Below are 13,560 nucleotides of genomic sequence, written 5' to 3'. Positions count from 1 at the left end.
GGAGATTCAAGTTATAACTACCAGAGAGAAAAGTGGTATGTCTTCTTGACTCCAGTGTCAATTTCCTAATTGTTTATGGGATACATCAGAAAGGAGGGATATTGACGTCAAATGTCCCCAAATTTATGGAGATTCACTCGAAGGTCCTTTTCTCCTCCTCTTCTTTACTGCACGTTTTCTCCAAGGAGATGGCTCTTTCCAAAAATATTTTTTTACAATAATAAAGTAGCTTGGCTACTTTAATAAAAAATTACAGAGTAACAGTAACTCTTAGGAGAAGGTTAAAATGTTTTTATCCTAGTGATTCCTTATACTCTCACTAGTAGAGGTATTTATACAATATCAATTATACATTTCTCCTTAATTTTCCTTCCCTTTTTAATGTGGAGTATTTGAAGAGGGCTCCTCAAAACGTACAAAAGAAATACCAAAATTCTTTCAATATTTTAAGATACACATGAGTTAGAAGCTCATTTAATCATTTGCGATGTTTTCATTATTTTTCAGGTGCTGCTGATACAACTAAGGAATGACTGTATCTCATGAACGTTTGCTACATCTTCTGCTGTTGAGAAATAAGACAGAAATGTTGGTCTGCCTGTCAAACCATGTTGAGTTAGAAACCAAAGTTCGAAATAGAAATACTTCTTTCCAACCCCTTTCAGAGCTTCTCTCACATCTTGGTTTCTCAGGCTGTAGATGAGGGGGTTTAACATGGGGATCACAATCCCATAAAACACGGAAGCCAGTTTTTCTTGCTCTTGAGACTCTAGGGTGCGATGGTGCAGATACATGTATGACAGAGTTCCATAGAAAAGGGTGACTGCTGTCAGGTGGGAGGCACACGTGGAGAAGGCTTTTTTCCTCCCTGCAGCAGAAGAGATCTTCAGGATGGCAGCCAGGATGAATATGTAGGAAAAGATGACGACCGACACAGTGCACGTCAAGTTAAACCCCACAAAGGCTGCAATTAGCATGACGTTAAAATAAATACTGGAGCACGAGAGGGCAAGAATTGGGGGTGCATCACAGAAAAAGTGGTTAATTTTATTGGATTTGCAAAAGTTCAGGGGGAGAATGAAACTTACATGCACAGAGGTATTTAGGAAACCTATGAGGTATGAGACAATCAAGAGTTGAATGCAGACTCTCTGGGACATGACTGTTGGATAGCGGAGTGGGTTACAGATGGCCACATAGCGGTCCACTGCCATTGCAGCCAAGATGTAGCAATCACTTGTTACAAAAGTACCATAGACAAGTAATTGCACCATGCATCCTATGAATGAGATGGATTTTTCTGTACTCATCAAATTCTGCAACACCTTGGGAGTGATAGCAGTAGCATAGCAGACATCAACAAAAGCCAAGTTTTGGAGGAAAAAGTACATGGGGGTGTGAAGGGAAGCTTCAATCTTGATGAGCAGGATCATGCCAATGTTACCCACCAGGGTGACCACATAGATCACCAGAAACACTATGAAGAGGACAAGCCAAGACCTGTGTTGACCAGCAAATCCCAGGAGAATGAATTCCTTCACTTCGGTGCCATTGTTTTGTTCCATGGGTGGCAAAGATGAAATATCAGCTGAAAAGTTGTAAAGGCAGAACACAGAACGCTAAGAGCTGGAGTTTCCATTGTGTCTCAGCAGGTTAAGAACCTGACTAATACCCATGAGGATATGGGTTCAATCCCCCGCCTTGCTGTGTGGGTTAAGGATCTGGCATTGCTGCAAGCTGCAGTGTTAGGTTGCAGATGCGGCTCAGAATTGGCTTTGCTGTCACTGTGGCATAGCTCGGCAGCTGCAGCTCTGATTGGACCCCTAGCCTGGGAACTTCTATATGCCACATGCGGCACTAAGGGAAAAAAAAAAAAAAAGAAAGCTAAGACCATTGTGATTTTCTAATTAATTTTCGATCTAAAAATGGTATAAAATGTGGTATTGTAGTGGACTCAAGATACTTTCTATGACATAATTAACTTGGATCTTAAAAGCAAACATGCAGGGGGCTGAAGCTTGCTGCCTAACTTAGAGGACTTGATAAACAGTGTGGGGAAATTGCCATGGACCAGCAGCTGTGTTCTCTTGTGCAAAATGATTGGCATTTCATAAATATATAGGTTAGGGAACATATAAAAACTCACTTTAAAATTACACTTTATACATTTCAATTAACACACCGTAATTTACATAAATGTAAATTGTTGTATATGAAAATCTTGACTTACCCACAGAGTTCTATTATCTTCCTATAATTTATCTCCATATTCTCATCCTATTCTTTTTGTCTCCTTATTAATTCTACTCTGGCCATCACAGACTCATACCCAGGCAGAATCTTTTATTGTGTTTCTCAAAGGGTCTATGGGAAAGGAACATTTTGTTGTGGAATTTCCAATCTGCTGTAGACCAATATTTGCAAAATGCAATAAAAATTCTCAGCAAAGTTCTATTATACTTTGAAATGTTCAGTGTTACTTTCAGAGTTATCTCATCATAGAGTGGAAACAGAGAGTCCAAGGACTGATGCTGGTTCATGGACCCCACACTGAGTAGCACTGCTCTATGGTGTCCATGCATCCTAATTTCTATATGTGCTTTCCTAGTGATGGATAGATAGTAGGTTAGTTACAACTTGTTTCCATTACATATAACTCACTGTGGAAACTTTTCTGGGGCATATTACTAGGGACAAAAATTTTGAGTCTGAGGGTTTGCACACATTTAACAAGTTTTTCCAGATAACTTTCCTTAATGAGTGTGCCAGTGTACACTCCTACTAATTGTGTATGGGGTTCCCATGTCCTCACTTTCTAGTGAACATTGGTGTTTTCCTAATATTTTTTGGTCAGAAAAATAAGTGTAAAGTGATATCTAATTTTTATTTCTTTCTTTCCCTAACTAGAAATAAATCTGATCATTGTCTAATATTCTTAAAATTTTGCTATTCTATTTTTCTGTAAAAAATTGACTTCATTTTTTTCCCAATGTTTCTATGAGTTAATTTAGGGTTGCTCTTTTAAAAAAAATCTAGATTTGAATATTTGATATTGACTTGACAAAGATTTTCTCACATTCTGTTATTCATTAACTTTATGTTTGGTGTTCTTCACAGACCAGAAATCCTTAAATTTGAAATAATAATTCATCATTTTTTTGCCTTATACTTTATTTTTTTAAAAGAAATTAAATAAAGTTCATTCCTTCCTTTAGCTTGTTTGACCCAGGAGAGTCAAACGTAATAACAAAACTTATTTTCCTTATACTGAGTTGCTGGTACATGTTTTGAACCACAATATTCTATATATACATATAATTTGAAAATAGTTACTTTGTGTTTACTAAATTTTATTTTCAGAAAGAAGCAGACTAATTGGATAGAGAGTGATAGTAATTGGTATGTGTATTTGCATGTGAAATATTCAAATATTTCAAACTAATTGAAGAGTTTTGCTAGTTATTTTAAAATTTACTCTCACAAACATTTGGCCCAATTATGTTATAGGAAAGTTATACCAAATATTTATGGACTAATTCATTCTAATATTATATAAATTTTCCTAAAAATCTCAGTAAAGAACATTCTCTAATTCACATCACTGTAACACTGAAGCCAAAATAATCAAATATGAGAAAAACATTGGAACAAATCTCCCCCCCCTTTTTTTTTTTTTTGTCTTTTTGGCATTTCTTGGAGGTTCCCAGGCTAGGGGTCTAATCGGAGCTGTAGCCACCGGCTTACTCCAGAGCCACAGCAATGCGAGATCCTAGCTGTGTCTGCAATCCACACCACAGCTCACGGCAACGCTGGATCGTTAACTCACTGAGCAAGGCCAGAGATCAAACCCGCAACCTCCTGGTTCCTAGTCGGATTCGTTAACCACTGAGCCGTGATGGGAACTCTGGAACAAATCTCCTTTATGAATATAGATGCAAAAAGCTTAAAAACATGCATTCATCAACCAAATCCATCATGTGTTAAACAATTACTAAGGTCTCAAAGAGGGTCTTGTAAATAGCCATTTTCTTCCTTTCCCTGGATTTGAACAAGTCGAGAAATAAAAAAAGTGTATATACAGAGATCTTATGTCACCTTCAGACACCTGTAGGAAGACTTTCTTAGTCAGGTTACTTGTGCCCAGTGAACACCCTGAGTAGACAACCTTATCTACCCAGTGTTGGTGGCAGTGACGGGGGCACGCCTCTTGCACACTGTGGGGAAGCCCCTCTGAGATGCAGGGGGACAAGGGCTTCAGCATGCCGGCTGCTCCTGAGGATAAGGGCGGAGCAGATGTAGATGTACCAATCAGATATGTCACTGCACCCTTCTAGGAACTGAGTGAATAGAATGGGAACAGGATGGCCATGATTCCACAAAATGAGCTCCTTTTGTAGGAAAGAAACATCGGTAGCAGGGAAAAAATTATTTTCCACCAGTAATCAAGACTAAGTTATATTTATCCCAAAATGAAAGTATTTTTTTAATGCTGGAAATTTTATGGATATAATTTGCCATATTAATATTTTAAAGGAAAATGTCACATGATTATCTCAGTAGAAAGCCACAATTATTTGGAAAAACTCAATAAACTTTCATGACAGAACAGATCAAAACTGGAAATAGTTGGGAACTACATATAATGTGGTACAGATTATCTAACATATTGCTGGAGTAAACATTATAGTTACTAATATATCATGAGAAGCAATGCCTGTAAATTAAGGAATAAGACAAGGATGCATGTTATGATTGAATGTATTCAATGTTTTTCTGGAAGTCCTAGCCAGGATAAAGGACATACAAATAAAATAAAATGTAAAGTGATTTTTTTTGGTCTTTTTGCTATTTTTTGGGCCGCTCCCGCGGCATATGGAGGTTCCCAGGCTAGGGGTCGAATTGGAGCTGTAGCCACCGGCCTATGCCAGAGCCACAGCAACGCGGGATCCGAGCCGCGTCTGCAACCTACACCACAGCTCATGGCAACGCCGGATCGTTAACCCACTGAGCAAGGGCAGGGACCGAACCCGCACCCTCATGGTTCCTAGTCGGATATGTTAACCACTGCGCCACGACGGGAACTCCTAAAGTGATTTTTAAGGAAGAACGCAACTATTATTATTTTTAGGGAATGTAAAATCTTTATAGAAAACCCTAGCGAACTGAGAGAGAAATTCTTAGTGAGCCTAGTAAAGTTACTTGATAGTAGTTTAATAATCAATTGGATTTCTGTTCTCCAGCAACAATTTTGAAAGAGTTTGAAAAATTTTAATTTATAAGAACCAGAATAAAAGTAGCTAGATGTGAATCTAAGAATGTTCATGACCATTGTAGAGTAAGTAAGACTTTATTCGAATGCTTGAAGAAGACTGAAGCATAAACCAAGATCGTGAAGAGGAACTCAATATTGTTAACGTTCGGTTTTTTCCCCTACATATTCAATGTACTTCCAATAGAATGCTTAAGAGAATTTTATGTTCACCCTGACAGACTTATTTTAAATTTTACATGGAAGAGAAAAGAGCTAAAAATACCTAAGACAATTTTAAAGGGAAACCAGGTGAGAACCTATCCTATGGGAAATAAAAACATCTTATAAAGTAATACTAATAAAGTCAGTGTGGTGTCAGGGTGGAGAAACGGATCAATGGAAGTGAGAAAAAGATACCAAAAACAGATGCATAAGTCTTTGGAAGCTTGGTATATGAAAACGGTAGCATGTACATCAATGAAAGATAGCCCAATAAACACTATGGAGCTATTAGGGCTTTTACATATTAAAAATAATATTGTAGGAGTTCCCTTGTGGCACAGCTGGTTAAGGATCCAATGCTGTCACTCCAGCAGCTTGGGTTGCTGCTGTGGCATGGTTTCAGTCCTTGGCCTGGGAATTCCACATGCTGCTGGAGCAGCCAAAAAAAATTAGTATTTATACTTTACATTTTATAAAGATTCATTCCAAATGCATTAAAGACTTATATTGTAAAGCTTTGAGAGGAAAACAACAAAATTTAAACAAGACATGAATGCAAGAATCATAAAACACCGAATTGAACTATATTTAAATTAAGAATACCAATATTATAAAATAAAAAGAAAGACTAGATACTCACTGGAAATTTACTCGGGTAATTTTGTTTGTAACAAATACACATGTAAGGGATTAGTAACCAGTATACATGTAATACCCAGTGGAAAAACTCACAAAAGACGTACACAGAGTTATTATAGAAGAAAAAACCTAAATGGTCAACAGAGATATAAAAATATACACAACTCACTAGTAATCAGATAATTGAGTAGTAATCAGATTGCATTGAAATACAATCTTACCTTCCTAAATCTAAAATGCAAAGTTTTGGTGGGAAAGTTGAGCCATGGGGACTCACATATTTCTGGTGGGAAAGTAAATTAGCCACAGTCATGTTAGAGACAAATTTGGAAATAGTAGTAAAATTAAATATATGCCTTCCTATGGTTAAGAATTTCCATCATGGGACATATTATAGATAAATTCGTCCCATATAAACAAGGACACACACACACACACACACACGCACACGATGTGCAGTGGAAAGGCAACAGGCAGACCTCGGTTTGAATTTTGGTCTTACCACCTCATAGAGACAAAGGATGTAACTCCTTTCACCTTCAGTTCTGTCCTCTATAAAATGAGGATCACAGAATTACCTAGAAGGTCATGATTTTTGTAGTAGCACTGTTTATAAATGCAAAAATTAAAAAAAAATGTTACATAAAGTCAGAGTAGATTCACATTATGGGTCAATACACGGTCCAAAAAGTATGAGATAAATGAATACTTTTATGGAAAGGTGCTCTTGTCATATTGTCAATGAACATACCAAGTCTCAGAATAATACATAGAGTGTGGATTCTTAAAAATAAAAGTTTCTTTCACTCCCACTCTCTTTTTCTCATTTTCCTTCTCAGTGTGTGGAAAAGCTCAGGAAGGAGTCACACTAAGGTTTTAATGGTTATCCGTGGGCACGGGAGTAGGAGAGAGACAAATCTTTAAACTAATAAACTTATTTTCTTTGAAAAATAGCTTGATTTTTGCAATTAGTGCAATAATCAGGAATATTTAATATTCAAAATGTTATCTGTGCACCTATACACACATAATGCCGTGTTGCAAATGTGACATTTAAAGTAGACAAAGAGTGAGTTTGGGGTTCATTTTCTTGCAGGTAGTTAAGATAGCTTAACATTTTTAAAAAAGAAGAGGTAGGGAAAGAAGTAAAGACTGCTTGGGAGTGATGTAAAGTTCAAGGGCTGTGTCTTCTGCAAACTTGCCAGCACAGGGCTAGGCGTTGAATGGGAACTCACCAAAGGTCATAATAACTTGTGCAAATAATGCATGAAAGCCACAAGATGCAGACTCATTCATTCATCCAATTGTACAATATCCATTCAGTCACATTCTTCCCAGGCAATGCACAGTCTAATTCCACTTTCTTACTCCATTTCTGTTAGGTCACCAGGGATGAACTGATCTGGTTTTCTGGGGGAGCGGGTGAAACGTATGAGACCTTAGGCTCTAACCCTTTTGCTTCACCATTTCCAGCCCACTCTGGGATGATTCATGGCTGGTGTGAAAAATGGGATTTGGATGTTGAACTTACACCAGGCTTGCCTCCAGCTTGTCTTTCTGCAACTGGTACAGGCTGACTGCCCACAGTGTCTGTGTGTGTGGTTCCTTCTATCTGGGGAATTTATAGTTGGGACCTAAGGGATCAATACTCACTCTCTTGAGAATCCTAGCTTCCAGGGACTAAGATGGAAATGAAAAAAAAAATAGCATTCACTATGTTCTGCTGAAGAAAATTTAAATTTATTTATTACTTATTTATTTATTGTAGGTTTTTTAGACTCGCCTTGCTGTAGAATAATTCCCTTTTCTCCATTGTTATGAATGTGATGGAGCATTTTTTCTTACATCCAGGGACCTATGCTTTGTCTAGATAATTATATTTGTCACCATAATTAGTGAAAGAGATGACTTTCTGAAAAACAAAATCCAAAGCTAATTAAATTTAAGGACACATGGTCCCTCCCTAGTGTGACAGAGCTACTACCATTTAAACATATTTTATATTATCATATTTACCATTTTTATTTATTTGAAGAAAAAAGTTAATCTTGATTCCGTCTTTCTTTTTTTCCTAAAAGTTTATATACTTAAAAAGATATCCCTCAATAAAAATCATCTTTTTTTCCAGTTGCACTTTATGACATAAAAATATTTCTGGTAAAAAAAAATTCTGTGGAATAATAGACTTCAAGTTGTGTTTGGCTAACGTCTGCTAGGGTTAAGCCTTTCACTGAATAAGTATGAAAGGAGAAAGCTATATTCAATGAGTCTGTAGCTCTTTGATTAACAAACAAACATATGAAGGAGAGTTATGGTCAACAGCTGTTTAACTGGCATTCGGCATTACTTATTGCATAACCAGGGTCTCAAGTAGGAATGTGTTCAACCGCAAGTAAAAGAAAACACAGCTTACTTTGGGTCCCTAAAACAAGGACTCTTTTTTAAAGTTAAAGTATAGTTGATTTACAATATTACACTAGTTTCAGGTATACAACATAGTGATTCAATATTTTTATAATTATACTCCATTTAAAGTTATTATAAAATATTAGCTTTATTCCCTGTACTGTACATTACATCCTTGTATCCTATTTATTTTACACCTACTGGGTTTGTACCTCTTAATCCCCTTCCCCTATCTTGACTCTCTCAACGGCCCTTTCCTGATGGGTAACCACTAGTTTGTTCTCTGTATCTGTAAGGCTGTTTCTATCTTGTTATTTATATTCATTGTTTGTTTTATTTTTAAGGTCCCACATATAAGTAGAAACATACACTATTTGCCTTTTTCTGTCTGACTTATTACACTTAGCATAATACCCTCCAGGTCCATACATGTCATTGTAAATGGCAAATTTTATTATTTATTTATGGCTGAGTAATAATCCTGTGTGTGTGTGTGTGTGTGTGTAATATCTTCTTTATTCCCTCATTTATGGATGGACACTTGGGTTGCTTCCATATCTTAGGTATTGTGAGCAAGGCTCTATGAACATTCAGGTATGTATATCTTTCAAAGTAGTGCTTTTGTTTTTAGTTTTTGGCTGTTTGCTTTTTTTTTTTTGGATATATACCCAGGAGTGGAATTTCTGGATCTTTTATGGTAGTTCTATTCTTAGTTTTTCATAGTGGCTACATCAGTTTACATTCCCATCAAAAGTCCCCTTTCCCCCACATCCTCATCAACATTTGTTATTTGTAGACTTTAAGTGTGAGATGATATCTCACTGTGATATCTCTAATTAGTGATGTTGAACATCTTTTCACGTGGCTATTAGCCATCTGTATGTCTTCTTTCGAAAAATGTCTATTCAGGTATTCTGCCCAATTTTTAATGGGTTTTTTTTTTTTTGATCTTGAGTTGTATGAGCTGTTTATATACTTTGGATATTGGCCCCCTGTCGATTACATCATCTGCAAATATTTTCTTCCATCCCCTAGGTTGTCTTTTTGTCTTAGCAGTGGTTTCCCATGTTGTGCAAAAGCTTTTAAATTTAATTAGATGTAACTTGCTTGTTTTTGCTTTTATTTGTTTTGCCTTAGGAGAGAGATTCAAAAAATATTGCTATGATTTATGTCAAAGAATATTCTGCCTCAGTTCTCTTCTAGTTTTGTGGTTTCAGGTCTTACATTTAGATCTTTAATCCATTTTGAGTTTATTTTTGTATATGTTGTGAGAAAAATGTCTTAATCTCATTGTTTTACATGTAACAATACAGTTTTCCTGCACCACTTATTGAAGACAGAGTCTTTTATCCATTATACATTCTTGCCTATTTTTTGGTAGATTAATTGGCCATAGGTGCAGGGGTTTACTTCTGAGTTGTCTATTCTGTTCCACTGATGTTTGTGTCTGTTTTTGTGCCAATAACATGCTGTTTTGATTGCTATAGTTTTGTAGTACAGTCTGAAGTCTGGGAGGGTTATACTTCCAGCTTTGTTCTTTTTTCCCAAGATTGCTTTGGCAATTCAAGATCTTTTTTAGTTCCACATGCATTCTAGGACTATCTTCTCTAATTCTGTGAAAAATGTCATGGGTATTTGTGATAGGGATTGCATTAAATTGTAGATTGCTTTAGGTAGCATGGTTATTTTAACAACATTAATTTTTCCAATCCAAGAGCATGATCTATCTTTCAATTTCTTTGTATCATCTTCAATTTCCTTCATTAGTGTCTTATAATTTTCAGAGTATAGGTCTTTAACTTCCTTGATTAAGTTTATGCCTAGGTATTTTGTTCTTTTTGATGTAATTTTAAATGTGATTTTGAAGACTTTTCCTGATAGATTATTAGTTTATTGCAATGCAGAAGTGAATCATTTCACCAGGTCTATGAATGTTTCTTAAAGGTTTTGGGGCTGGTAGCTTTCTCCTTTCCATTTCTTTTTCATGAAAATCTCTTGAAAGCACCTCTCACTTAGCTGCTGTACTTTATTTTTTTTTATTTTTATTTTTTTTTGGTCTTTTGTTGTTGTTGTTGCTATTTCCTGGGCCGCTCCCTCGGCATATGGAGGTTCCCAGGCTAGGGGTTGAATCGGAGCTGTAGCCACCGGCCTACGCCAGAGCCACAGCAACTCGGGATCCGAGCCGCGTCTGCAACCTACACCACAGCTCAGGGCAACGCCGGATCGTTAACCCACTGAGCAAGGGCAGGGATCGAACCCACAACCTCATGGTTCCTAGTCGGATTCATTAACCACTGCGCCACGACGGGAACTCCTGCTGTACTTTAGATTTTAGATCTCTCACATAACTTCATACTTTGAGGAATATGCTGCATTTATATTTCACATTTCACTTTGCTGTTATTATTATTGCCTAGTTAGAAGAAAAATCTTGTAGCAAATTGATTAATGCTTTATAATTGTGTATTTGATAATGTTTATTTTTCTACTTCTCAGCCATTCTGACACTATCTGTTCATGTATCCTGCTGAGTACATGCTTACTTTTCCTGTACCCTAAAACATATCACAGACACACCCAGAAAGAATGTTCTGCTACCTTTCTGGGCACCTCTTAGCTCAGTCAAGTTGACATATAAAATTACCCATTACACTTCCTTTTAGAGAGTTGCATTACAGCCTACATAGCTCAAAATAGCTCACAGAACCCCTAACCCTGCTTCCTAGGGCAGGAGATACCTCAGCAGAGAGCCAATTCTGAAGAGCACCTAAAGGTTGCTACAAAACGTGTGATGTACTGCCTTCTCTGTCTTTATTACATGCCTATAAAAAGTTGATGCGAGGGAAATCTTAAATTTCCCCCTTTTTGTCCTACCAGAGAATGGCCAAAACTTGTCAGGGAAAGATGTATGAAGCTGGGGTTCTGTGTAACATCGAGTACCTCAGATATTAAAGTTGAAGGTGCCTAAATATAAAATTTGAATATAAATATTTGCCTTTAGCTCCAATCTCTTGAGCCTAACATTCCACCACTTTAAACTACACTTTAATAAAATAATTCAAAAAAAAAGAAAAGAGTGGCTGCCTTTGAGTAATAGGGAGAGAGTGACTAAACCTTTAATTCCTTTTGCTTTTTGATTCACATAACTTATCTAAAAATTAATTTGGAAATACACAGAGATAAAGTATACTTTAAAATACATTTTAAATAAATTATAAATTTTAAACAATCAAGAAATTGATTGGATTTTAATAAAGGAACATGTAATTTTATTTTTGTTGTGGATTAGGGCTAGTCTCACAATGAGTTATTCTGTCCTATATACTGACTTTTGAATGACTTGATACTGGAGATGACAGCTCGGGTTAAGTGAGCACACAATCTGCCTAAGAATGTTAGAAGTAAAGCTATGGCTTTCATCTGCTGTCATCTGTATTTTTTAGGACTTGGACTTATGAGTAAGTAGGGATATAATGAGGACCCCATTGTTGTATTAGCCTAGGTTCTATTTTTATTTATTCATTTATTTCTTACCAGACAACTGGTTTATTATAAAAGTATTTAACTCAGGAACAGCTAGATGGAAGAGATGCATAGGGGAAGGTATGGGGAAAGGGCATAGAGCTTCCATGCCTTCCTTCAGAATGTCATTCTCCTTGAATCACCACATGTTCATCAACCTGGAAGTGCTCCGAAACTAGTCCTTTTGGGTTTTTGTGGAGGTTTCATTACATAGGCTTGATTGATTGGCTACTGGTGACTAAACTCAATCTCAAGCCCCTCTCCCCTGCATGGAGGTTGGGGGATGGAACTGAAAGGTCCAAACCTCTAATCATGTGATTTAGCTTAGGTTTTCGAGGGTGACTCCGTTCCACTTTTTTCCACTCTACCTGGAATGCTTCTGAGATGCTGTCATGTTTACTCCCCTTTCACTGTGGTGGTGGGTGAGTTTTATCTTCCGCCTCCCGGCTCCAATATTCTTGGCAACAGTCTGACCTTTTCCTTGACCTCATTAATCAGTTATCTGTGTAAACAGTCATATCAATATTGATGGTTAACTGATGAAACGTGTGGTCTGTCTGGTGGGGACTGATGGCAATACCACTCATGCATCCACTGCAAGGATTGCTCACCCTCCTCTGGGTTAAACGGCAACTCTCTGCTCTTACTCTCCTTAGTGCTCATGATTGTCCTATGCTCTTAGCTGTATGTGTCTTCTGTCTCTCTCTCTCTCTCTCTCTCTCTCTCTCACACACACACGCACGCACACACACACACACACACTCCTGACCTCAAACTCCTAGGAGAAAATAACATTAGCAATCACAACAACAACAATTCCTAGATAGCCATAGTAACAAAAAGAGACAAACGTTTTCCATAAAGACATCCCTGGTAGTTTGCTTCATTTACTGAGTTGGTTTCACGGATTTATTCCATAAAATGTGTATTAAGAAACCGATCAGGCCAAGAAACTAAGGATCCAAGGGAGCGGATCTGCTCACCACTCATGTCCTTCCCACCTGCCCACCCCATACATGCATATACCATGACAGAGACTTACTTTAGAATTTCATTCTGGGAGTTCCCGTCACAGCTCAGTGCTTAACGAATCCGACTAGGAACCATGAGGCTGTAGGTTCAATGCCTAGCCTCGCTCAGTGGGTTACGGAGTTGGCGTTGCCATGAGCTGTGGTGTAGGTCGCAGACACGGCTTGGATCTGGCGTTGCTGTGGCTCTGGCGTAGGCTGGTGGCTACAGCTCTGATTAGACTCCTAGCCTGGGAACCTCCACATGCCATGGGTGTGGCACTAGAAAAGACAGAAAGACACACACACGCACAAAAAAAAAAAAGAAAATAGAATTTCATTCTGTGTGTTTATTTCCAATAGTGCTATTTTGATGTTGTTATAGGCAACTGTTCCTGTTGGTAAGCTTGGTAAAATCATGGATGCTGCTTTACTCTTCTTCCCTTTCCGTTAAGACTTTTTTTCTACAGCAGTTTTTGGTTCACAGAAAAATTGAGAGGCAGCCGCAGAGAT

The 13,560-nt window shown here is 37.4% G+C and overlaps 1 protein-coding gene across 1 annotated transcript; it reads right to left on the bottom strand.

Moving 5' to 3' along the window:
* Positions 1 to 503: 503 nt before the first annotated feature.
* Positions 504 to 1,565, bottom strand: LOC110258278 (putative olfactory receptor 5AK3). Its single transcript, XM_021081452.1, has one exon. It carries the CDS (start codon positions 1,563 to 1,565, stop codon positions 504 to 506), a length of 1,062 nt encoding a protein of 353 aa, XP_020937111.1.
* Positions 1,566 to 13,560: the final 11,995 nt, after the last annotated feature.

This window comes from Sus scrofa, unplaced genomic scaffold, assembly GCF_000003025.6.
Source record: "Sus scrofa isolate TJ Tabasco breed Duroc unplaced genomic scaffold, Sscrofa11.1 Contig1779, whole genome shotgun sequence".
Classification (NCBI taxonomy): domain Eukaryota; kingdom Metazoa; phylum Chordata; class Mammalia; order Artiodactyla; family Suidae; genus Sus; species Sus scrofa.
Note: the sequence above shows the minus strand (reverse complement) of the source record. Positions and strands in the feature narration are given on the sequence as shown.